This window comes from Phocoena sinus, chromosome 1 (genome assembly GCF_008692025.1).
Source record: "Phocoena sinus isolate mPhoSin1 chromosome 1, mPhoSin1.pri, whole genome shotgun sequence".
NCBI lineage: Eukaryota > Metazoa > Chordata > Mammalia > Artiodactyla > Phocoenidae > Phocoena > Phocoena sinus.
The window spans coordinates 80,120,901-80,148,700 of record NC_045763.1 but is presented as its reverse complement, the minus strand read 5'-3'; the positions used below and the strand labels follow the sequence as shown (position 1 = coordinate 80,148,700).

General features: G+C 38.5%; 2 protein-coding genes across 6 annotated transcripts in view; one reads left to right on the top strand and one right to left on the bottom strand.

Annotated features, from left to right (window-relative positions):
• The window catches only part of ZNF326 (zinc finger protein 326), a 37,581-nt gene extending 16,987 nt beyond the window's left edge, over positions 1–20,594 (bottom strand). Inside the window, exons 1-6 of one of the 5 annotated variants that reach the window (XM_032648143.1) lie at positions 20,181–20,594; positions 18,210–18,254; positions 10,256–10,291; positions 10,049–10,160; positions 7,496–7,901; positions 4,942–5,140 (exon numbers count right to left, since the gene is read on the bottom strand). In XM_032648143.1, the coding sequence (XP_032504034.1) occupies positions 4,942–5,140; positions 7,496–7,901; positions 10,049–10,160; positions 10,256–10,291; positions 18,210–18,254; positions 20,181–20,196 (814 nt within the window). In that variant the 5' untranslated portion in view covers positions 20,197–20,594. Of the gene's footprint in view, positions 1–4,941; positions 5,141–7,495; positions 7,902–10,048; positions 10,161–10,201; positions 10,292–18,209; positions 18,255–20,180 lie in introns of those variants that run through there. The other 4 variants (XM_032648159.1, XM_032648150.1, XM_032648169.1 and 1 more) reach the window with 4 other exon arrangements.
• Positions 20,595–23,814: 3,220 nt separating this feature from the next.
• LOC116759959 (THO complex subunit 5 homolog) lies at positions 23,815–25,398 on the top strand (the record flags this gene model as incomplete). The annotated part of the gene is made up of 1 exon (XM_032644130.1): positions 23,815–25,398. A coding segment is annotated over one exon (1,584 nt), but the record flags the coding sequence as incomplete, so codon positions are not given.
• Between the last annotated feature and the right edge of the window lie 2,402 nt (positions 25,399–27,800).

The window sequence follows — 27,800 nt, the reverse complement described above, 5'->3', positions numbered from 1 at the left end:
TAACAGTGAAAGCCTGATTTGACTACAGGATTTTGGCTTCATTGTTAGTTATACTACACTGCTCTCTCAAGTTTTGCTAAAAAGAAAAAAAAAAGTTGGGTCACATATAGCTGCTTTAGTGGCAAATCAGTTTCTGATTCAAACTTTGCAATATTTATTTAACTATACTTGCAAAATATATCTTTGAAATCTATCCCAAGAGGATCAACTGAATTGCCTAGTCTAGAAATATTTAGAGTACACAATTCAGTAAACAGCAATCTATCAACTAACACAGTATAAAAGTTATCCTTACTAACACATACTCTACCTATTAGCAGGTTTCCTGAATTCCAGAATATTGCTATTTTTTACTAAATAATACAGATGTCCCACGCAAAGCATGGCAGGAAAGTAGATTTAAGAATAGTATTTAAACCGTTCCTGAGTCTTGTATTATAACTTATAATTTTAAGGAAAAAAATCCAACATTTGCAATATCAATTATTTTTTCAAATATGATACATTAAAATGTCTGTAATGTTGTAATTAGATGAAAAAGGACACTATCAAACTCTCAGAGGAAAACATAGGCAGAACACTCTATGACATAAATCACAGCAAGATCCTTTCTGACCCACCTCCTACAGAAATGGAAATAAAAACAAAAATAAACAAATGGGACCTAATGAAACTTCAAAGCTTTTGCATAGCAAAGGAAACTATAAACAAGACGAAAAGACAACCCTCAGAATGGGAGAAAATATCTGCAAATGAAGCAACTGACAAAAGATTAATCTCCAAAATTTACAAGCAGCTCATGCAGCTCAATATCAAAAAAACAAACAACCCAATCCAAAAATGGGCAGAAGACCTAAATAGACATTTCTCCAAAGAAGATATACAGATTGCCAACAAACACATGAAAGGATGCTCAACACCATTAATCATTAGAGAAATGCAAATCAAAACTACAATGAGGCATCACCTCACACCAGTCAGAATGGCCATCATCAAAAAAATCTACAAACAATAAATGCTGGAGAGGGTGTGGAGAAAAGGGAACCCTCTTGCACTGTTGGTAGGAATGTAAATTGGTACAGCCACTATGGAGAACAGTATGGAGGTTCCTTAAAAAACTAAAAATAGAACTACCACACAACCCAGCAATCCCACTGCTGGACATATACCCTGAGAAAACTGTCATTCAAAAAGAGTCATGAAAAAAAAAAAAAAAAAAAAAAAAAAAAGAGTCATGTACCAAAATGTTCAATGCAGCTCTATTTACAATAGCCAGGACACGGAAGCAACCTAAGTGTCCATCAGCAGATGAATGGATAAAGAAGATGTGGCACATACATACAATGGAATATTACTCAGCCATAAAAGGAAATGAAATTGAGTTATTTGTAGTGAGGTGGATGGACCTAGCGTCTGTCATACAGAGTGAAGTAAGTCAGAAAGAGAAAAACAAATACCGTATGCTAACACATATATATGGAACCTAAGAAAAAAGAAAAAAGTTCATGAAGAACCTAGGGGCAAGACGGGAAAAAAGACACAGACCTACTAGAGAATGGACTTGAGGATATGGGGAGGGGGAAGGGTAAGCTGTGACAAAGTGAGAGAGTGGCATGGACATATATACACTACCAAACGTAAAATAGCTAGCTAGTGTGAAGCAGCCGCATAGCACAGGGAGATCAGCTCGGTGCTTTGTGACCACCTAGAGGGGTGGGACAGGGAGGGTGGGAGGGAGGGAGACACAAGAGGGAAGAGATATGGGAACATATGTATAACTGATTCACTTTGTTATAAAGAAGAAACTAACACTCATTGTAAAGCAATTATACACCAATAAAGACGTTAAAAATATATATATATATACATATATACTTATTTTTAAAACTGGATGTAAAAAATTTGAAAAACTAGACCAGAAAAATTTGGAATATTCATTCTTTACAATGATCTTAACCTCCTCCAGTCCCAACAAGATTAGGCAATCAAATATTAATTCTAAGGAAGAGAGTAATTTTTGCCCCCTTGCAATATCACCTAACTTGGAAAGAAAATGCTTTTCAGTCATCAAGGCAAAAGTAAAATAAATATAAAAAAACCAAAAAATAATTCAGTGTACAGTCAAAAACAGGCAAATTATCTGTTGTATATTATTTTGTTATGTTTTCACAAAGAATGCTGAGAAAGACATCTCCTTACCTTTTATTTATGTATCCTCTTGACAATCTAATTTGGTCAAATGTACTTGATTTCATTTAGAGATACATTACAAAGTTAAGTAAAATACAATGACGGAGAAAAGAAACAGAGTAATCTGGCTCTGAACTTTTTTTTAAAGATTTATTGAGATATAATTCAGTATAAACCATACGATCCACCCATTTAAAGTATGTAATCCAATGTTTTTTAGAACATTCACAGGTATGTGCAAACATTACTATAATCAATTCTAGAACATTTTCATCACCTTACAAAGAAATCTGGTACCCTGGTATTACTCCCTACACACCCCCCAGTCCAAAGCAACCACTAATCTACTTTCTATCCCTATAGACTTCTGTATTCTACACTTTCAAATGAAAAGAATCATATTATGTGGACTTTTGTGACTGGCTTCTTTCACTTCATTAATCTTTTCAAAGTTCATCCAAGTTGTAGCATGTATCAGTACTTCACTCCATTTTTATGGCTGGAAAATATTCTACCATTCTATTCTGTATGGACGTACCACATTTTGTTTATCCATTTATCCATTGATGAGCATTTGGGTTGTTTCTACCTTTTGGCTACTATGAACAATGATGTTATATGTATCCATACACAAATTTCTGTGCAGACGTATGTTTTCATTTTTCTTGGTATATACCTGGGAGTGGAACTGCTGGATCATATGGTAGTTTAACCATTTGAGGAACTGTTTTCCAAAGTGCCTGGACCATTTTACATTCCCACCAGTGGTATAAGAAGGTTCTGATTTCTCCTCATCCTCGCTAAGACTTGTTACTATCTTTTTGATTCTAGCCATCCAGGTGAGTATGAAGTGGTATCTCATCATGGTCCTGATTTAAATTTCCCTGCTAACTAATTGTTGGGCACTTTTTCATGTGCTTATTGGCTATCTGTGTATCTTTTGGGGGAAAATGTCTGTTCAGATGCTCTGCTCACTTTTTTCAATTGGGCTATTTGTCTTTTTATTGAGTTAAAAAATTCTATATATTCTAGATGCCAAGTCCCTTATCAGATATGTAATTTGCAAATATTTTCTCCTACTCTGTGAGCTGTCTTTTCACTCTCTTGATGGTGTCCTTTGAAGCACAGAAGTTTTTAATTTTGATAAAGTCCAATTTACCTATTTTTTATTTGGTTGTTCATTCTTTTAGTGTCATATCTAAGAATTCCTTGCCAAATCCAAAGCCATGAAGACTTACCCGTTTTCTTCTGAGAGTTTTATAGTTTCAGTCCTTGCATTTAGGTGTTGCATTTTAGCTTGTGCATGTGGCAATCCAGTTGGTTCCAGCACCATTTGTTGAAAAGACTATTCTCTCCTCATTGAATAATTTTAGCATTTTTGCTAAAATAAATTTGACCACAGATTTATGAGTTTATTTCTGGACTCTCAATTCTCTTCCACTGATCTATATGTCTGGCCTTGTGCCAGTACCACTCTGTCTTGATTACTGTGGCTTTGTAGTAAGTTTTGAAATCATGAAGTAATGAGTCTTTCTATTTTGTTCTTCTTTTTTTAGGATTGTTTTGGCTATTTTAGGTCCCTTGCTATTCCCTATGAATTTTAGAATCAACTTGTCAATTTTTGCAAAGAAGTTAGGTGGCATTCTGATAGGGATTGGGCTAAATCAGTAGATCAGTTTGGAGAGTATTACGATCTTAATAATGTTAAGCCTTCTGATCTATGAACATTTATTTAGTATTCCATTTATTTAGATCCTTAATTTCTTTCAACAATGTTTTATAGTTTTCAAAGTATAAGTTTTTTAAATTTATTTATTTATTTTTGGTTGTGTCGGGTCTTCATTGCTGCACATGGGCTTTCTCTAGTTGCAGCGAGAGGGGGCTACTCTTCATTGCAGTGTGCGGGCTTCTCACTGTGGTGGCTTCTCTTGCTGTGGAGCACAGGCTCTAGGTGCGCAGGCTTCAGTAGTTGTGGCATGCGGGCTCAGTAGTCGTGGCTCGTGGGCTCTGGAGCGCAGGCTCAGTAGTTGTGGCGTACGGGCTTAGTTACTCCACGGCATGTGTGATCTTCCTAGACCAGGGCTCGAACCCGTGTCCCCTGCATTGGCAGGCGGATTCTTAACCACTGCACCACCAGGGAAGCCCTGCACTTCTTTTGTTAAATTTATTTCTGAGTATTCAATTCTTCTTGATGCTAACTGAATTAAATTGTTTTCTTAATTTCATTTTCAGACTGGCTCTCAATTTTTAACACTGTAAAAATGGAAATATGATTACCTCTAAGAATAATGCATGTCCAGAAGATAAAAAACAACTTAATTTTCTAGAAGAATGCACAGCTTTTCCTGGTACCAAGGACCATGAAAAATTTCTTGCCTTTGACCTTATGAAGGGGATTCTATGTAATGTAACATACCACTTCTTCAATAATATATCCAACAATAAATATAACACCCAAGAAAGGAGTCTGAATCAAAATCATGTGTGAGGTCTTTTTAAAAATATAGACATTCTGGCTCCACCCTAAATCAAGATTTAGCGAAGAGGGGTGAACCAGGGCATGTGAATTTAAAAAGTATCTTTCGGTAATTCTGATATCCATGACTGATTAGGGCATCTGCAGATCTGATTTCTACAACTGTAATTATTATACTGTTCCTCTATATAAACGTGAAAAATTATCTAAATGCACTGAGTTAAAAAAAATAAAAAGTACCTTGAACCATAGCAAGGTTATGTTTTCTTACTTACTGGGTGATTTGCTGAGGCTCATCTTCTCCACAGGTTTTGCTAGCTTGGGTTTCTTGATAAAGGTTCCACCAGGCTTATTAAATGGTTGCATCATTTTTCTCTTTATTCCTCTTGCAGCAGTAACTGTCACATTGGTGGGTTTGTTTTGATAGTCAACAACAATTCCAGGTCTATGAATGCTTCCAAAATCACTCATATGCTGCAAATTTGTGAAATCAAGAAATATTAGCACAATATCCAATGATAACGTATGAATTCATATATACTTTATGTTACCTATCTAAAATTTTTCACCTGAAAATTCCTCAGAATGTAACTAAATTTTACAAGTCCACTCTGAATACACTGAAAAACTTTGTAAATTATTACATGAGCTCAAATCCATTGAATTAGTATTTTTATTTCCAGAAGAACAAATATGAATATTTCCTGTTTTTTGATTCTTACAATTCAAAATTACTTGAGATCATAAACAATATATGTGCCTGTCAGAATATTACCACTTGTACAACTCTCTGACAACTCCTCTTCAGAGTTCCTAATCGATGTTTTCCCATGAAAAGACCTTAAAAGAAATCTTTATTTTACTAAAACCTGGCTTAAAACTAAGATACACAAAGAAGACCATATTTGAAGTTTGAAGTAAAAAAAGATCCAGAAATGATTTAGGATTTCTCCCTGTTGAAAAAGGGATGAGAAGGCGAGATGGAACATTAGTATGAAATAGGAGAGTTAAAGCATAACCATGCATCAACTTCCAAGACACACTTCAGATAAAGAATTGCATCTGACGTTCCATTCACATTCTTACCTAGAGAAACATATTCTGACCCAGAAGCCCAAGAAGCAAAAGTTTACAGACGAAGAGTCATGCAACCAAACGACTCTTTGTGTCCCTTCCTCTTCTCCTGTCGTTAACAAAATCCACTACACCAAAAGGCCACATGTTCATAGAAATTTACTCTACTAACCCTACTTTTAGAAGATAAAGATTGAGGAGTAATCTGAAGAGAAGGATCCAATGGGAATTGTACAAGTGAAGATTAAAAAAGAAAGCCCTATTGGTTCATCTATGTCATTAACAGGAAGAAAGAAAGAAAAGTCCATTCCGACTAGAATGGTGGAAACAAAGAACAGGAATACCTGTTTTTCTATCATGAAAACAAAATTGATATTTGAAGTCTCATTGAGAAAAAAATCATTTGCCTAATGGAAAACGTTAAGAGTTTTCCAAATTTTCCAACTGGAATAGATTTTCAATTTCAAAACCCAAAGCCTATTATCCCAACTATTTTCAGTTAATCTACAATCATGAAGCATGGTAGAATAGCAACATATCAGTTGCTTACATTTGTATATTATGCTTAGGAATACCTATCTAACCTAGTAGACTTGAATAAATTAGTGTTTCCAGGTAATTTACATAGTCACATCAGAAAAATCTTCATCAATTATCCATTAAAGGTGCAATGCATTTTACATAAGTAAAGAGTAACTGTTATAAATGCAAAATTTCTACACAAGTATGACAAACTACACTGATGTACCAAAGGCTAGTGAGCAGTTAAAAATATGTGCCCTACAGCATTTTTTATCAGAAGTACTTTCCTCTGCAAACAGAATATTAAGAGCAACTGACTTAAAAAAAATAAAACACTCCTCATGTTATAGCAAAAATACAATATTCTTTATAGGATCAAAGTGCATAGTAACTCCACAATCTACATACCCTTACTAGGTAAAATTTCATGTCAGTCAAGTTACCTGAGAATGTAAGGCATAATCTTTATACTATATATCCTGAAATTAAATACTTGAAGACTAGTATATTTACTCATTTAAGCAGTAATTTACAAAATATTACTTCCTAGGAAGAAGCCGTAGACATGTTTATACAGGGAGGAAATTATTTCTCAATAGTAAAGCTAGTGACACAGGTAAAACAGAACACCCAGCAATAGGACATACTGTAAGAGAGTAAGTTAGCAAAATTATACTGACCACAAATCATCTACAACCTATTATACATATCAACTTCTTCACCATGTAAACATGGCTAAGCTACCCTCAACTATCACCGACTTTTAGTCTCTTGTGTTTAATGTGAAATATGAAGCTTTGAAGAAATTCTACGTGCTAGAGTTTAGCAGCAAAGTATACACATTTTATCATACATTGCACCTTTAACCTACTCAAAAACTCCAGAAGGGTTCATTACCTTTACATAATCCAAGAACTGTCCCACTAGCAAAACTGCTAGTGTTTACAAGGAAAAATGCAACTCCTTTTAACCCCTTTTAGACCAAACCTAATATCCTCACCTTTTTAATAAAGGGAGATTTGGCAAAACTTTATGAACAGTCATCTCACACTGCCACGTATTTTCTGAGGTGGAAAAACTTTTATAGGCAACCTAAAAATTATGCTTAGGACTCAGCTTTTCTTCAAAATACACTGGGATGAACAGTGTTTATTCTAGTTGAAAACCATGGTCTTGAAAGGGTTTAAAAGAGTGACTAGTGAAAAGAATCTGAAAAGATTCTGTTGTACTTACTCCTCGGCCTCGGCCTCTGCCTGTTGATGGTCCTCCAAAAGCATCATAGTTTCTGCTTCCAAACGTACTTTCAGGATAAGCAGGCGTTCCTCTCCCCCGAGAGCCTACAGGTGCAGGCTTCATATGGGGTGAAGAAAAACTGCTGTAGGAAGAGTAATTCTCTCTTCCTCTGTCCTCCATAAACCCAGGCCTCAATTTTGAACGGGAGTAAGGTGCTTCCCAGCTAGACCCGCCCTGGTTTCTACCTCCGAAAGAGTCAAGGCTATTCCGGTAGGAGCTCTCAAATCGACCACCATAACTACCTCCGAAGCGGCTTTGTTCGGGTTCATTAAAACCATAGCCAGATCTGTACAGATCTCGCCCACCCAGAGAAGACCTGGAGTCGTAAGACTCATAAGGTCCAAACCTGGAAGAGTTGCACAGTGAGGGAAAAAACAAAAGTAAGCTTACTAATGTTAGACAATTCAAAAGACAAATTATCAGATGACATTTATCAACTAAAATTCATTTATACCATACTGGTTTGCACAGTTCTACTTTTGTTCACACCTGATTAGGGCTGGGCAGTTCAACATGAGACCAGATAGAAAGCTATCTGAGTCAGTGTTTAAATATGAATTGAGTTAAGTAAACCTTAGCTTAAAAATCTGCTTTTTGGCAGCTTTCTATTTTATTAGAAAGAAAAGATTTGTCTGTCATTATTTAAGCCCAGCCCTAGTCTTGGGAAAAGTCATTTGTTAAAGTTCACAAACTACTCAAACTTTCTTTGAATCCATCCCTAATACTGGAAAATACAAAATATTTACAACATTTTGGCTTTCAATGGGGACACAAATTGAAGACTACACAGATGTAGGCTACTTGTGACACAGAAGAGATCCATTTGCACCCCCAATAATCTATATGACAAAACTGCTTCATTGTGTCTACAGCAGTCAAAATTGGGAGAGTTATCTGGTTATAAAGTTTGGCAACCTGCCAAACTTTGGTTAAGGTCAATAATCAATCCTCAGTCACTTTTTACTTGTAGACTAATAAATCTAACAAATCTAGAAGGATAAGCACATAAAATAGAACATAAAAGTAAAAGACCACCAACATATACCCTCTGCATATGAATTTTCAAGGCAGATTAGAAAGAATACATTTTATAAGGTCTTCAATTGTTTGAAAAATTATTCCCTATTATCAAAAAATTATTCCCTAGTATCACATAAAATTATCACATAAAGCTACTCTAAAAAAGGGAGTGTACAGTCTCCTCAAGGTTTTAATAGAGTCAACAGAAGAAACAAATCATCTTACTTCTCACCAAAGCATGGATTACAGTAGTCGCTTATCTTACAACATAGTTTTATAAAGGCCCACAGTTACACGAGATAAATGATAACATCTACATAGTTTACGCACATTACATTTACAATGTAATAGGGCAGGAAGAGATATGGTAAAACATTTAAATGTGTTACATTACTTCAATTATTTACAGATCACTAAATAGAAGGTAATATTTACTTCTGAATCCTAGTAACCATATAAAAATTATTCCTCTTTTCAACTACATTTTTCAAAACATCTATCATGTAAGCAAAATTGTTGTAACTATTTTATTGATTTTTCTCTACTATAAACCATAATGGCACACTTGAAGCAGAAAAAAGAAAAGTAAGCATCATTCAGTCCATCCTTAAGGAATCCAGATCCTTCAATTTATGAAGAAGGACAATACTTTCAAATGTTTCCTAACTAGTTTTACTTATATCTAGTAGGAATCTTTGTGCCTCAAAAAGTAGACCCCCCTTGACCTGAAATGTGGTCAACCCTAAAGCCTGTAGGAGTTCAACTAGGTTTAAGCTTTACACAGCACTGACAGTGAAACATAAGTACAACCTAAATTCTACTGCATTAAAATAAGAAAAGGTATCATACTCATGGCTTTAATATAATGTTCCTAGTCTAGAGCACAAGTGTTTCTGGTATAAGCAGTACCTGCCAATAAATAATCTAGACATGATTTAAAGAACACTTTTATTATTACAATATGCTCTTGTACCTTACTTTAAAATTAAAATTAAAAGAATAACTATTTTAAATGTTTCTTAGAAACTGAATGTTGCTAGACTGGTTCAGTTAAACCCATTCTAGTCAAAGACTGCTTTGCTGCTTTATAGAGTACCCCACAGTAGTAAAGATTTTTGGAAATTCATAAGAAAAAGCTTCACAAATAATATTTCCAATAACATTTTTATATCATTTGTTCAGGACATTCTGATTGATAAGCAGTTAAAAGTAAAAGAAGAAAAAAAAAATGCTCACTGCTAAAGACAGAAAATCTTACTCTATTATAATGAAATGATAAAGGTTTTCCTGAGATTTTCCTAATGTCTGCCAGTGATGCTAAGATAATTTTTAGAACCATTAACACCTTTCAACATTTAAGGTGATTCTAAATAGCAAAGTTCAAGTAGCGTCACATGCCTAAGGAATAGGAAATTAGAATATCCAGAATCTTACAGTCATCTAATTATTTGGCCAAGTGATGAAGCAATTTACCTGCTACCCCCACCACCACCACTGTGACTGTCCATGCCATATGACTGGTTTAGGTAGGAGTCCATGGATCTTTGACCCCCACAGGATCCATGGCCATAGTCACGATCCATCCCTACAAAGAGTTTAAAAAGAAAAAAATTAAATGACGCTCACCTTTACTGGCACTCAAAAGAAGAATTTTTAGATAAATATCCTTGAATGTCAGACCTCCATAAGATCCGGGGCCATAATCACGATCCATTCCTAAAAGAGTCAATAGCAAAAGGTCAGTAAGATACCATTCTCTTCAGGAATTTTTGCATAAAACACAAGATATTCATATCAATCATCTGAGATGATAATTCATCATTAACGTTTAAGCTAAAGTCACAATAGACACTGAAGGAAAAAACAAACAGATTATAATCTACTGAAAAATCAGATTTGCTAATGAAACCTAATTTTTCAAAGAAAAACATTATCAACTAAAAAGTTCTATATTAAAATTATCTTCAATATAGCCAATGTTTATTTGACTAGGGTACTACCATAAGGCCCTGTGTTAGGTGCTACATGGTACATAATTAATAATTCCTATTCTTAAGAAAAGTCAGTATTTAATAACAACAAAAGGAAAAATTTTTGTTACAAGTATAGTCTTCTACATCTAACTCCTCTCAAAATGTCTGAAAACTCAGAAGCAGCCACATTTTAAATTAGCCCAATTGAAATTAGTTCATACAGTAACTGAAATAGGTATCTTTAAAAAGTAAAATCAGAGTAGGGCCAATCTGTGGTACTGTGCCTATAAATATTTAAATCCTCAAATACTTTGAATAAAGGGAATGAATGTGAATTCTAGCAATGCAGACACTAAAAAAATTATGATACAATCGAGGCACTTAAGTATATTTTATTACACTGTAATTCCACTTACATCCCAACCTCTGACATGAAAAACAAATACAACAAAAGAGGTAATAAAATGAATTTACTATGATTATAAAATTGAAAAACTTTAAAAACCATTCAGAATGTGTTTCCTATAAAGTCCTTTAAGATCCTCCATTTATCATCCTCTCCAAGTTTTATGCACTAATAAATGTAAGAATATACACGGAGCAAATACATTAATTTTTTTTTAAATGCTAAATTTTAATTATAATCACATAAATATGATTTCAGGTCCTAATAACAAAATCTTGCAACTTTAAACCTGAAAGCAACCTAAATGATCAAATTTAATCATTTCATTTTATAGATTATGGAACTAAAAAGTCCAAAGAGATGAAATGATTTTCCCAAAGTCTCATAAATAACCACCCCTCTAGTTTCGTGCTGTCGCTTCTACATGAAACACTCTCTTCTACCACCCCAAATATCAGCTTGTTGAAATTTTCTAATCTTTTAAAGTCCATTTCAAATACTAATCCTTTCAAGAACATTTTTACTGATGTTGTCTCAGTTGATTATCATCTTTCTTTTGAATGTCTACAAAACTCTGTAGCTCTTACATGGTATTTATGATACTCTGCCTTATACAGTATGCTACTATTTGTGGCCTCATTTTTTTTTTTTTTTGGCTGTGCCACACAGCATATGGAGATCTTAGTTCCCCAACCAGGGATGGAACCTGTGTCCCCTGGAAGCGTGAAGTCTTAACCACTGGACTGCCAGGGAAGTCCTGTGGCCGCATTTTAAATGTACACTAGACGTGTGGTTAGGGTCTGATTTTTCACAAATTTTTTATGCACCCTAGGACAGCAGTTTTCAATAGCCTGTTGACTACTAAGAGTTGCCAGGACCCCTTCAGAGGGTACACAAGGTCAAACTATTTTTATAAATAGTACTAAGATATTATCTGCCTTTTTTCACAGTGTTGAAAACTTTTTTGCACTGAAGATGCAAAAGCACTGGTGTATAAAACTGATGGTGCTATAGCACAAATCAAGGCAGTGACACCAGACCACACTAGTAGTTGTACTGCACACTTGCAGTAAAAGTAATAAAAATGCCATCATTGCTTAAAGAATGTCCTTGATGAAGCAGTAAGAGTTATTAATTTTATTAAATCATGACCTTTGAGTACACTCTATGATATTCTGCGCAGTAAAATGGAAAGTATATGTAAAGCAATTTTGCTGCATATCAGTGCATAAAGTTCCATTAAGTGCCATAGCTCTCTCCAGGAAAAGCCACTGAATTAGCCACTTTTTACAAGGAATACTATTTTTACTAAAAGGAAAGACTGACATTCAAAAACTATGGCTTTCACACTTGAGCATCTGGCAGACGCTTTCTCAAAAATGAAGTGAAACTCACTTCAAAGAAAACAGGTAACAATATTTGTTGCCAAAGATGAAATTCAAGCTCTCACGTGAAAATTAGAATTTTATAAAACTTGAGCTTGACAACTTCCCAATACTTAAAGGTTTTTCTGATAAAGTTGATACTAGTATTACTGAATATGACTTTTTACATTGTACAATAAAATCTGTCAGTATTTGGAAAATCTGAATAACTCAATAAACCAGTACTTTTCAAATAACTAATGCCTGATATTACAGGATCATAAATCGTAAAAAGATCCATTCAGAGTGCAAGGCATACAAATGCATTTTAATATAACAAAAAGTTTATCAATATACAGAAAGTACTGAGCTATTTTACATTGTTTTTTGTTCATACTAAGACTTCAAGTCAAGTTCATACTAAGACTAAGACAGCATACCTCAATTCAGACTCTCCACACTGCAAGTGCTCAATAGTCATACGTGGTTAGTGTCTACCATATCAGATAACACAGTTCTAGACTGATAAAATAGTTATCTGTCTTTAGAGTTGGTAATTATACAATATAATTTGCTCACATCTCACATAGGGGACAATTTCAACATTAAAATAAAGTTTTCAAAATAAAAAGCTTTCCTCTGAAGGCCTCATATTAAAATGTAATTTTAGAGTTAGGTTCAGTTAGGTACACAAAACAAAAAAACTTGTATTTTGTTATTTCTGCTCATTTCTATTTTGAGTCAGCAGAGGCTGCCTTTGGATACTAAATCTTTCAGTTTTTTGATTCTGTGTGTTTTTATTTCACTACAGAGTCATAAATTACTAACATTTATTGAACACTCACCTTGTGCCAGGCACTGTGGAGTACACAAAAATTAATAGAGCTATCCTTATATAGCAATGACTTGGGCTTACTGTTCATACTACTGTTACTATTCAGTTAATTAAAAAGGAAAAGAGGAAAAGTCTTTATACGTATTGCATATAATCAGTGTGATTATAGGGATATAGATTCTATACGATGACCATTTATATATAAACGATACTCTTCCAGGTTACCAAAGGAATTTAAAAATCACTTTAAAAATAAAGTTGTAAGACTATAACATACCTTTACTATTTTTTTTTTTTTTTTTTTTTTTGCAGTATGCGGGCTTCTCACTGTTGTGGCCTCTCCCCTTGCGGAGCAACAGGCTCCGGACGCGCAGGCTCAGCGGCCATGGCTCACGGGCCCAGCCGCTCCCCGGCATGTGGGATCTTCCCGGACCCGGGGCACGAACCCGTGTCCCCTGCATCGGCAGGCGGACTCTCAACCACTGCGCCACCAGGGAAGCCCACCTTTACTATTAATATTAAATGAGAACAAGGATATACTGTACAACACAGGGAATACAGCCAGTATTTTACAATAACTATAAATGGAATGTAACCTTTAAAAATTGTGAATCACTATGTTATACACCTGAAACATATAGTATTCCATCAACTATTTCTGAATAAAAAAAATATATTAAATGAAAGTAACTCACTCAAAAATTAAACGGACACATTTTAAATCAAATCTGTTCTATTGCTTTGATTATGCTATCATATAAATGATAAGCTCAACAAATGTTAAAACTCATGTATAATTAAATCAAAAGATAAAAGCTGTGGAGTAGTATAAAAAAAAAAACAACTGACTTATGATCAAAATAACTAACAAGTTGTATGACACTAAGTCATGAATGAGACCACTTTTTACCACCTCCACACTAGCATCATGATGCAGGCCACCAGCATCTCTCACCTACATTATTGCAACAGCCTCCCAACTGGTTTTCCTGCTTCCACTTTTGCTCCCTTTCTGTTTATTGTGAAGAAAATAGCTAGAAGAATTCTGTTAAAATGTAAGTTAAATTGTTCAATGCTCAGTACTTTCCAATGGCTTCCCATCTTACTCCAAGTAAAAGCTAAAGCCTTAAGATAATCTATAAGGCCCTACACCAGTGGCCCTTACTCACGGGCAATTTTGCCCCCCAGAGGACATTTGGTAATGTCTGAAAACATTTTTGGCTGTTACCTAAATGGGTAGTGGGTGCTACCTGCATCAAATGACACAGGCCAAGGATGCTGCTAAAACATTCCACAATGCACAGCACATTCCCCCAACAACGAAAAATTATCTAGTCCAAAATGTCAACAGTGCCAAAGTTGAGAAATCCTGCCCATTACCTCTTAACTTTATCTACCCCATTGCCTCTTAATTTCATCATCTATGGTCTCCCCTTACTCCACTCTAGCTATACTAGGTCCCTTGCTGTTCCTAGACTACAACAGGCATATATCCATTTTTGCACCTGCTATTCCCTCTGCCTGGAATGCTCTTCTTCTGTATCTGTGTTGCTCACACCCTCAACTCTTTCAGGTCTTCACTTTCTATTGCTTCCTAGATATAAGCAAATTGTCTTTGACTTTCAATGCCTTCTGGCTACACCTCACTATTCTTACCTTGTTTTAAGATTACTCAGCAAAAATCATCTGCTGTAGTCAAGCTCATCTTCTTAAGTCTCTCTGAAGCACAGTGTACTCAGCCCTACCTTTGTTCCTGCTTTCCCTCTACCCAAAATGCTTTCCCTTTTTTTGTCTGCTATTTATATAAGAAGAATTATTTTAAAGCAAGAAGGAAATATGAAGACACTGGAAATACAACTTCCTTCCAAGAAATTTGTAGCTTGACATGTTTTCCAGTGTCTTCTACTTCATTTCAGTCGCTGGAAAATACAACACTAACAATCAATGCATTGTTGGCTTCAACTGGTAACTACTACACACCTTTTATTTCCTGAAGTCTACAGCATTCTTCCCCTAGATAGCTTCATGGCTTGCATCCTCATCTCCCTCAAATCTATGCTCAAAAGTTACCCTTTTAGTGAGGCTTTCCCTAGCTAATCTCTTTAAAATTGTAACACATGGGCGTGCGTGCGCGCGCGCGCACGCACACACACACACACACACACACACACACACCCTGCCCTGTGTTATTATTCTCCTAGCAATTGCAATAGTACAATATATATTACTTCTTGTTTACTGTCTATTTCACCCCACTAGACTGTACACTTCACAAAGGCAGGAATATTTGTCCATTTTGTTCACTGCTATACTGATAGCTCCAAGAACATTATCTGATACATAGCACTCAATAAATATCTGTTGAAGTCAAATTACATCCCTGAAATTAAGTTCCTCATTTATAAAATGTAGATAACTCAGACCTCAAAGTGGTGTCAAGCAGTGGTGTTTACCTAAAGGTGCATTCCAAAATCATTCAAAGTAGTTCTTTAAAACTTACATAGTTGGGACCATTTACCCTAAAAATTAAGATTCAAGGGGACTAGAGTATGACCTAAACAGATACACTTTGAAACAGCTCCAAAGTCTAACAATCACCCTTAAATGAGAACCACTGTTGGAACTAAATTAAGAGAAAAATAAGTCATAACATTAGTAAAAAACTAATTTGAAAAGATATATGCACCCCCATTTTCACTGCAGCATTATTTACAATAGCTAAGATATGGAATAACCCAAGTGCCCATCTATAGATTAATGGATAAGATAATGTGATGTGATATATATGTATGTATATGCATGAAATATTACTTAGCCATGAAAAAGAATGGAATCTTGCCATTTGCAACATGGATAGACCTTGAGGGCATATGCTAAGTGAAATAAATCAGACAAAGAAAGATAAATATTGTATGATTTCACTTATATGTAGAATCTAAAAAAACCAAATCAAATCAAAACAAAACAAACGGGCTTCCCTGGTGGCGCAGTGGTTGAGAGTCTGCCTGCCAGTGCAGCGGACATGGGTTCAAGCCCTGGTCTGGGAAGATCCCACATGCCACGGAGCAACTAGGTCTGTGAGCCACAACTACTGAGCCTGCACGTCTGGAGCTTGTACTCTGCAACAAGAGAGGCCGCGACAGTGAGAGGCCCGTGCACCGCGATGAAGAGTGGCCCCCGCTCGCCGCTACTAGAGAAAGCCCACGCACAGAAATGAAGACCCAACACAGCCAATAAATAAATAAAATTTAAAAAAAAAAAAAAAAAACAAAAACAAACAAAAAAGCCAAGCTCGTGGATATAACAGATTGGTGGTTGCCAGAGAAGGGGGGTAGGTATAGGAGTGGGTGAAATGGGTGAAGGGAGTCAGAAGGTACAAACTTCCAGTTATAAAATAAACAAGTCATGGGGATGTAATGTATAGCACAGGGACTATAGTTAGTAATAGTGTATTGCATATTTGACAGTTGCTAAGAAAGTAAATCTTAAAAGTTCTCATTACAGGAAAACTATGTGTGGTGATAGATGGTAACGAGACTTATTGTGATCATTTCACAATGTATACAAATATGGGATCATGATGTTGTACACCTGAAATATAATGTTATATGTCAATTACACTTCAATTAAAAATAAAGTGCATGTTTTAAAAAGAAGGTCATAACAGTAGTAACAAATTTCTGAAACTCTTTTTGCAACACTGTACATTAAGAAAATAAACTTCTGGCCCTCTATGATTCTGCATCTCAAAGCCCTATATTTAGGCATTAAATTCAACTCTCTCTTACATCCTACTGGAGATCATGGCCTTCTATTATTCCAAGCCTCTTTGGTGAAAGTACTAGTCCTACTGACTCCAGTTTAAAATCCTGGATTCATTTTTATTCATCCTTCTCAATTTTCTACTCACTACTAGGCAGCCTGAAAGTTCTGCTAATTTTCTCAAGAAATAGCTTAATATTTTTTAAATTACTATCATCACCTCCCAAGTTCAAGGTCTAAAATCCTTACACCTGAATTTACGAAACAGCCTTCTTGATAATTTTCTAGTTTTCAATCTAACCTACATGTGGATGCAAATTAAACTTCTTCTGGTAATTTTATTATATCACTCTGCTGCTCGAAAATATATTTTTCAGCACTCAATATACATTGACTACTTCCTGTATGTTTAACCTTTTTAGTCAACATCAAATTCAAAGTTTCTCTAAATTCTTAGAGACGATAAATAGAAATTAACTCAATGTTAATTATTCCCATAAAATGACATGGTCTTCTTTACGTAGTAGTACATTTACTTCAGTTTTATTTAGTGAATATATTACATCCTGTACAACAGTTGAATTTTGCATTTCTCTGGCAATTAGGATATTTAATTCCACTCCCTGGTGTCATTCATATAATGCTTTTTAATAACCTCTTTGAATTGTTCCATGTTCTTTTTGTGTTATTATCCTGACTGGTAAAGCCTTAACTCTAATAACTATCAAAACCCCACCCCAATTGTATGCTGCATACCTCTTATGATTTTACCTAGCTCTGCAGTCACAACTCTTATGTCAATAAACAATCAGGCTTCTTTATGTGCTCCCCTAGACAGTTCTTTATATACTAATACATTTGGACACATTAAAGCAAATGACCTCAAAAACAAGGTCAAAATGTTACAAAAGAAGCAGTATAAAACAAAGCCAATAATCCACTTAATCTACTTTACTCAATACCAAAACCTCTAATTCAACAAAAATAACTCAGCTAGCTGCTTGTTAAGTCCTCACTCAGTGCAGTCAGGATTTTGGAATAAATTAAAGGATTCATAATTCAAATAAAACAGAGTCAAATTAATCTCAATAGCCCTAAGTTTTTCTGATCCCAAATTATCTAACTCAAATAATATATATAGTATAACAACATTAACGCTGATACATGAAGAGACCAAACAATGCCTGAAACAAGGCACAATTCCCTTTTTACACTGGTACTTTATATGGATGAAAAGAAAAACTGAAATGCATTCCCTTAACTTATTTCAGAGCAAATGAAAGAGGATACTCACCATTAAAGCTCTGATAAGTATTTCTGCAAGCAGAGTGAGTGTAATCTATGAAGACACATTTAACAGAAAGGAATTAGTTCAATATTAGCAAAAATCTGAAATTATATACCCATCTACTAAAAACAAACACAATTTTTAAAATGCCATTAATGCAATTATCTGCAAAATAGGGTGTAAATAATTATAAATATTTCATATGGGAAAATACATATCCCCTTCTTTTCACTATCTCCCCAAATGGTAAGTTTATCATCCAAATCATGGTAATGTAAAAATTAGTTTATAAAACCTAATATATAATAATATCCAAAAAAGGGGATCCAGTACTGATTTATATGGAGTAACAAAAAGGAAGGCAAATATGTATCAAATAATGCAAAAAGCAGGGACATCTGAGAATTGATTCTATGTAATATATAATTTTTTCCAAGTTAATATTTCTTTTAGCACTTAATTTGCTCTCTAAAGATTTCAAGATCTTATCTGAGAAATGTATATACATATATGTATATATATGTGGTGCTATATCTACCCAGGATGTGGTATCATCACCAAAAAATCATATCGATAATTTCTCTGTCAAAACGAATTCGGCAATTGTTAAATCCTTTAGTTAATTTTACTAATAAATACTGAAAGAAAAGAATTTAACAGAGTGGTCATTTGGATACAACAGAATCCAACTACACTACACAGGATTAGTCAAAGTCCAACTAAAACAAAAAAAAACACCAGAGTGTGCTACTGTTAATACCTAAACTTCCTGTTTCACAGTAACTTAAAACTATCCACAAAAAGGTTATTCCAATCCCCTTTCATATACTTAGATTTGATATCTTTAACTCTTTGTGGCATGAAATCAAATCAAAGATCAAAAGATCATTTAGTTGGACTCACAGCACATTCAAAGATAATTCTGGGGGTTGGGTTAGAAGCTTAGAACTAGGTAGTGAACTGATTTTATTTAGAAATGCCTGGCTACTCAGGACTAAATTCAGTTTATTCACACCCCTTCTCATGTCTCCCTAAAGCTGTCATTACGTGCTCATTTTACCTTGACACCCGTTCCTATAAAGCTGGCCAAGATTTGAAGACAAGTTGAAAACCAAATTAATTTTACTTCGTGAGCCTATGAAAATGCTTTAAAGAACTGGCCTGAGAGACGACTGAAAGGTACTGCTAAAATACGGTTTATTTAAACAGCAAGTCCAACACAGGCGGTTGTGCACAGGTCTGAATTTGAAGGGCATGTGATACTGTGCCAGAATTCTGACTAACTTAAGTCCCATCCATACACCGTCCAGAGAAAAATGCTTTGGTTCACAGACATATTTCAAATTATGGATTAAGGCCCGGGCAATGTTTGTTGGTGGATAAATATCCCAGTTTGCTAACCAGAAATACCTTACTTTCCATTCTGGACAGAGATCTACTTATACTTATCACTTACAGATGCCCTTTAAACTCATCTTAAACTAAGACAACCAGGCACACGACCGTGAACAAGCCTCTGAAAATCCTATCTGGCGAGAAGTAACCTGGGTTTGGGGATTGACTAAAAGGACGATCTGGGTCGCTGCCCACGTCGCGAGTGCGAGCCGCGGCAAGGGAGGCCCGCTTGCCGCTTAGCCCGAGACCGGGAAGTTGGAAGCGTCCGGGCAATTTCCACGCAGCGGGGCGGGGACCAGTCTGGGGCCGAGTCCGGAGGCCGCGGCGCTTTAGGCGCGTCCTTACCCACACCGAGGCCGGCGCGGAACTCCAGGGTCGCGGGCCACAGCGGGCGCCGGGCCGGAAGATCGGGCGCGCGGGTCCCCACAGAGGCCGACTCCGGGCACCGGGCCCGCGGCGAGCGGGCGGCCTCCGGGCCCACAGAACAAAGCCCACACGGCCATCTTGAGACGGTAAACAGACCCCCGGGGCAGGCCACCCCGCCTCCCGCCGCCTCGGCGACGAGCCAGAGGCCGCGCTTACCGTCCTCGAAGTCCATGGCGGAGGCTCGGGGCCGACGGCCTCGGCGGCGCTGGGCTGAGCTGTGGCGGAAGGCGAGCACCCGTGACCCGCGGTTTCACACAGCCAGTAAACGCGACCAAGAGCGGCGCTCCCGGCCCGGGAGCCGCAGGCCACAGCGAGGCTGGGAGGCGGGGCCGGCCGTCGCTGCCGGCCGTCGCAGCGCGGCCTGCGATTGGCTGGCGCGGGCTGGTGGGCGGGCCCTGGAGTGGGGGCGGGAAGCAGGTCTGCTGTCACGCTCCCAGGTGCTGACCCTCTAGGAGCGGACGAGGGGTAAGGAAGGTGGAAAAAAAAGGAGCCCCACAGACTGGCCGGGGTCGTGGGAAAGAGAGCTGGGTGTTCTGGAAGGTCTGGCTGCGGCCCGCCATGTTTGATTCTGGCAAGAGCGAAAGGATCTGGTTGGAATACCTTCCTCCAGCCCGAACTAATATATTATACCACGTGCCGACATTTTGCTTTTTATTGGCTGGTGGTGACTGATCGGAAAATGTTAAAATCCTTATGGAGTTTCTGTCGTGGAGACGCAGAAGTCCAGGACGTTTTTAGAACTCTGTGAGCAGAGGAGAACAGATTGCTAAATAGGAAACAATTATGAGTATGATCCAAGACAGGCCATGATCAAGTTCTGAGTTTCAAGGTGCAAAATAAAAGTAAAAGTTAACAGGGAAGATTTGTGGCAGGAGTCATCCAGAACTGGAAGAACAACAACGGGCAAACACACATACTTATTAACATTGTATTATTGTCACTTTGGAAATAGTGTTGGGGACAGTGGGCAAAGTCATTCACTCACCCACAAGGCAATGTGGAAAAAGACAACTGTTAGATCATTCTAACCCTGGAGCAGCTTGAACTCCAGGTTAGAAAACATTTTTTTCATAGCGCAAATGGTGTTAACAATGAGTTGATCGCAGGATAGGAAATCATGAATCAAGCCCTTTGCCCTTCTTTGGGGTCCAAGCAATTGCGGGAACCAAGTTCTGAGAAAGCAGCCCCTAGAAACAGAACTGAAGGAAAAACTCACAGGTATATTATGTTGCATTACTGTAGCCCCAAATCTGGGCAGGGCACTGTTTCTTCCTCATCACTTTCCTTCTCCACCCTGATTGATTCACCCAGTTCTCCACCCTTTTATTGTTTTCTTCTTTTTTTTTTTCCTCCTATACATGTTTTCTATTCACCGGAGTAGAACATGTTGAAAACTGAACTCATGATTTCCTTCCTCAAACCTGTTCATCCTCCTTTATTCTTTCATCTGTGTTAGTGGCGTCATGAGCAACCACCCACTACTAATCCCAGCCAGAAGCCTGCGACTCATCCAGGCTACTCCCCTTCTCCCATCCTCAATCGGTACTGAAGTCTCTCATCTGCTTACTACCTCCTAAAATGTCTTAAATTTGGCCCCTGCTCTCCAACTCACTGCACTACCTGAGTTAGACTCTCATTATCTCTCTCCCAAACTATTGCCATAGCTTCCTAAGTAATTTCTCTGCCTTTCCACCTTGACCTTCTCAGGCTCCTCAGGGCCACGGTGATCTAAAGGCAAATCTGAACATATCATGCGTCTCTATCATGGATTAGGTGAAGGCAAAGCTCCTTAACATAGAGCACATCCAGCAGGATCTAGCCACTGCCTGACCTGCCATCTTCCTACATTTCTCCCTCCTCCTCTCTCCCCTACTCTTTCCGTTTTGATTGGCAATTTTAAGCTACTTGCAGTTCCCAAAACACCCCAATGCTTTTTTTTTTTTTTTTTTTGCGGTACGCGGGCCTCTCACTGTTGTGACCTCTTCCGTTGTGGAGCACAGGCTCCGGACGCGCAGGGTCAGCGGCCATGGCTCACGGGCCCAGCCACTCCGCGGCATGTGGGATCTTCCCGGACCGGGGCACGAACCGGTGTCTCCTGCATCGGCAGGCGGACTCTCAACCACTGCGCCACCAGGGAAACCCCCAATGCTTTTTCATGTCACTGAACTTTTGCTTAGGTTTTGCTCTCTGTTTGGAACACTCCCTGGTTAACCCTCTCATCCTCAAAACACAGTTCAGAATTTATTTCCTTTAAAAAAACGCTCCCACATCCCAGCCCCACCCCCTAGACCAGTACTTCTCAAATATTAATGAGCATATGATTCACATTCAGTCAGTCTGGGTTGGAGTCGGAGAGTCTGCATTTCTCACAAGTTTCCAAGAGATGTTGCTGCTGGCAGTCAAACTAGACTTGGAATAGCAAGGCCCTGGGCCCTGGGCTCTATTAAAAGCCCCTCCTCTGAGTTCCCTGGACCAACCTCTGCTCCAGCACTATCTTCCTTGCATCAGATACTGTTTGGCTTTATGTCTCTCCACGTTAAAAGTCTTTTGAGATTAGACCTAAGTCTTCTTGTATCCTAAGTGCCAAGCACGTAAGTTTAACAATTAAAACTGAGCTCTCCCTGAGGTTTTTAACTTTTTTTCTTGTTATCAAGGCAAAGGAATGATTTTATAATCTGAGGTCTTCAGGTCTTGGCGTAAGTGAAAGGAAATAAACATTGGGTCACTATTTATATTTGTGTATCATGTGCACACACGCATATGTACATGCTCACACACACACACACACACACACACATACACACACACACCCCTACCTTACTCCCCTGAAAGAGAAAACTGCCAGACAAAGAACTCCTAACTCCAGAAGAAACCTGACCTCAGCACAAACGCCTGGAGAGCCAGAATACATGTGTCTCTTCCCTCCTTCCTTCCTCCTTCCCAAATAGGAAGTGTTCTTGAAGAGGCAGGTGGCAGTGCCTGAGACACCCCATAATACTTGAGAGACTATCACATCATCCCCTAATTCACTTATGGAACAAATATTGGATAAGCACCAACTATGTGCCAAACATCCTTTTCTTCACTGTTGTCTCTTTCCTTCCTCCCAGGGTCTGTACTTTGCTAGGCTCAGATTTTTACCCTGAGGGGCCAATGTTTTGTACAAAGTCTTATATCATTTCATCCTCCACATATTTCGCAAGAGGTAGAAGGTTGGTAAACGCCAGACTGGCAGAGTCCCTTGGAAAATAAAAGAGAACAGGGTGTGTAAGACAAATTAAAAAGAAAGTTACTCATCCAAGAACACATAACGAGTAATTGCTGGTTCCATATTTAAAAAAAATTTTTTTTGAGGTATAGTTGATGTACAATATTATATAAACTGGTTTCATATTCAGGATAAATATTATATAGTCATGCTTGGGTCTGTTGGTGTATGGATTCAACCTTGTAGACCCAGCATCATCATCAGGGTCCTCAGGTTAAAAAGGGGGCGTGGAAAGGGGTTTGCTAAGCTATCATTTGCATAATTGCACATAATGTGGTAAAAGAAACTGCATACCAAAAGAAGTGATCAAGAAGGCTTTAGAGGGCTTCCCTGGTGGCGCAGTGTTTGAGAGTCTGCCTGCCGATGCAGGGGACACGGGTTCGTGCCCCGGTCCGGGAGGATCCCGCGTGCCGCGGAGTGGCTGGGCCCGTGAGCCATGGCCTCTGAGCCTGCGCATCCGGAGCCTGTGCTCCGCAACGGGAGAGGCCACAACAGTGAGAGGCCCGCGTACCGCCAAAAAAAAAGCTTAACCGATTAGCCCACATCAGGTTGAAGAAAGGAAGAGATCAGACTCATGAGGCCGAGCAGCAAGTGGACGCCTATCACCTGCAGCTCCAGAACCTGTTGTATGAGGTGATGCACCTGCAGAAGGAGGTCACCAAATGTCTGGAGTTTAAGTCAAATCACGAAGAAATCGATCTGGTCAGCTTAGAGGAGTTTTATAAGGAGGCTCCTCCAGATATCAGCAAGGCGGAAGTCACCATGGGAGACCCTCACCAGCAAACCCTTGCACATCTGGACTGGGAGCTGGAGCGGCGGAAAAGGCTGGTGGAGAAGTACCAAGAGTGCCTGTCCAACAAGGAGAAGATCCTTAAGGAGACTGAAGTAAAGAAGGAGTACCTGAGTAGCCTCCAGCCGGGTCTCAACAGCATCATGCGGGCTTCCCTACCAGTGCAGGAGTATCTGTTTATGCCCTTCGACCAAGCTCACAAGCAGTATGAGACAGCCTGGCACCTACCTCCTCCCCTCTATGTCCAGGCCACTGCGTATGGGCAAGACAAGCGCAAGGAGATGCTGAAGAGGCACCCGCTGTCCGTCATGCTGGACCTGAGGTGCAAAGATGACAGTGTACTGCACCTGACTTTCTACTACCTCATGAACCTCAACCTCATGACGGTAAAAGCCAAAGTGACAACCGCCACAGAACTGATCACCCCCATCGGTACAGGTGACTTGCTGTCTCCTGACTCAGTCCTGAGCTGTTTGTATCCTGGGGATCATGGAAAGAAAACTCCAAATCCAGCCAATCAGTATCAGTTTGATAAAGTTGGCATCCTGACTTTGAGGGACTACATACTTGACTTAGGGCATCCCTATTTGTGGGTGCAGAAGCTGGGTGGCCTCCACTTCCCCAAAGAGCAGCCCCAGCACACTGTGATCGCTGACCACTCTCTGAGCACCAGCCACACGGAGACCACCATGAAACCGCTGAAGACCAGGGTGCAGTCCCGCCTGGCCCTCCACAAGTGGTTTGCCTCCCTGGAACACGGCATTGTGCCAGTTACCAATGACTGCCAGTACCTCTTCCCTGCAAAGGTTGTCTCTCGCCTGGTGAAGTGGGTGACGATTGCCCATGAGGATTATACGGAGCTGCATTTTACCAAAGACATCGTGGAGGCGGGACTGGCTGGGGACACCAATCTCTACTATATGGCACTTGTGGAAAGGGGCACAGCTAAGCTCCAGGCTGCCGTGGTGCTGAACCCCGGCTACTCCTCCATCCCACCCATTTTCCAGCTCTGTCTGAACTGGAAAGGGGAGAAAACCAACAACAACGACGACAATATTCGGGCCATGGAGAGTGAGGTCAATGTGTGCTACAAGGAGCTGTGCGGCCCCCGGCCCCACCACCAGCTCTTGACGAACCAGCTGCAGCGTCTGTGTGTGCTGCTGGACGTCTACCTGGAGACGGAGGGCCACGATGACAGCGTGGAGGGGCCCAAGGAATTTCCCCAGGAGAAAATGTGTCTGCGGCTTTTCAGGGGCTCCAGCAGGATGAAGCCGTTTAAATATAACCATCCTCAAGGATTCTTCAGCCATCGCTGACCTCCCACTCGGACTGTTGTTTCCCCCCAGACCCAACTGCTGTGCCTCTGCTTTCTGCTCTGGCGCACATGTGGCTCTTTTTTTTTTTTTTACATCTTTATTGGAGTATAGTTGCTTTACAATGGTGTGTTAGTTTCTGCTTTATAACAAAATGAATCAGTTATACATATAAAAAAAAGTAATAATTACCTCCCTTCCTTAGGTACATATTATATGAAGTTTACATTTCTAGAAAATGAGGTTTATTCCCTTATAGGGGCTCAATTAAACCTCTGAATTATTGCCACTCATTTTATCTATTAATGTGTTATAGTCCATCATAAATTTTAATTTCCTAAGTAAATTGAGAGCAAGCTGTCCGTGACATCTGTCAACCCCACTGATGGCCAGAATTGATTTGGTGGATTTGCCCTGCTGGAAAGGTGTCCTCTTTCTTCCTGGCTCTGCCACATGTGTCTGTCCCAAAGCGGCATGCTTCACTGAAGACGATGATTTTCCTAGATAGAGGAGGACAAGGATCTATACGGAGTCAGGTTCTTCTGTTGGAACATCCAAGGCATGTTAAGTAGGTTATCCTGCCTGGGATAGATAATGAGCCACTTGAAGGTGGAGATTTCATCTTTATGTCTCCAGCCCCCTAGCACAATACCCCTGGCACATGGTAGACTCTAAAATGTTTGTGGAATAAATAAGAAGGAAACAGACCCACAGTCAGATCCAGTATTAAGATAGATTCAATTCTACATTAAGGCTACACATATTAATAAAAATACAGACATGCAAAATTCAAACTTGCACACATACAATGTAACTCCCTTCTTTAGAGTCCTTACTAAAACACATAGTTTACAAACAGAAAAAAGGCACAATCCTGGGAAAGCCAGTAGAGGGCACCACATACCAAATATAGTCAAAATTCGGCTGCAGAAATTGAGCACATGTTCTAGATACTGCTGGTCTGAGTGTTCCAAATAGAAACAGGGTAGAGAATATTCTTGTGGGCTGGTGCTCTACATGTACCTGAATTTCTATTCTGGTTTAATTGTGGATATAAATTTCCCTGTTTGCCTCATTTCACTAGGTTTCATTTTTAGAGATAACTTTTAAAGGATGAATCAAAGGATGAAAAAGCTTATTATAATGGTATATTTGAAAAGCAGGATATGAAATTGTGTATGGAATCTGACAAGAGCAATGTCAATAATTTTTTTAAAAGACAAAGTATGAAAATAAAATGGAAAGAAAAATCCCAAAACATGAACAGTGACTCTTTGTGTGATGACTTTTTATATGCACAGAGACATACCTATTTGTTCTCCTATAGTCTCCAAATTTCTTGAGCACTTCTATAATGTAAAATATATAGTTTATATAAAACAAGTTGTAATATTTATTAATAATTAGTGTTTATAAAAATTTCTCCTTAGCCAAATGTTATATTTCATTTTCATAGTAGATACAGTTACTGTTAGGGGTAGGGAAAGGAGCAGCTATTTTCCACTTAAGTAAGTGGTCCTCAAGCCTGTCTCTACTCTAGAATCATCTGGGCACTTTTAGTAACTTCCAGTATCCAGGCCTCACTTTGGAGATTCTGATTTAATGATGAATCTAAAACTGTCACCAATGTTGATTTTCAAGACACTCATAAGAGATGCTATTGGAATAAGTTCCCTTCTGTTTCAGTAACTTGTATTTCTCAAGGAGATGTTGAATCTAGAAAAAAAAAACTTAATAGATTGAGTAACCACACATTAGCAGATCGATCCCTGTGTGTGAAATGGTATAACAGCTACACCCTGAATCAGGGTTGGTACAGACACATATACATCTTTCAGCTCTAAAATCTGGCTTGGTTCCAATATTCCCTCTAACTACCCTGCATCCTTGGGAGGTAATTAGCTAATGACAGTAAAGGCTTTTAAACTGAAACATGTATAATGCTAAACACAGGAAACACACAATGGATTTCACTGACTGCCAATACTTCTCAACCAGAGACAGTTGATGCATCTTTCAGCCAGGTTCTCTTTTGCAACTGAAATCTTCTAATCTTTATTTCTACAAACAGAGTTCTCTTTTTTAAATGCCTTTCCTACAAATCAAAGACCTAAAAAGATTACCCCTTTATTCTCTCAGAAGTGAGGTTCCTGCCTCAACAAAACACCACATAGTAGTATGGTTTGGTGTGAGTGATGTTTAGGCAGATGGGTTTGCTTGGATCACTGAAGTCAAAAGGGGTCATACTGGGTGGTCCAGTAGTAGTCCTGACACCACCCTACACATCATCTTTGGCTTTAAAGCAAATGATTTGTGCACATGGTAATAAATCAAGTAGTATAAAAGAACTTCCAGGGAAAAGCTAGAGCCTTTCCTCTTTTCCTTGCTTAGTTAGCTCCAATCCC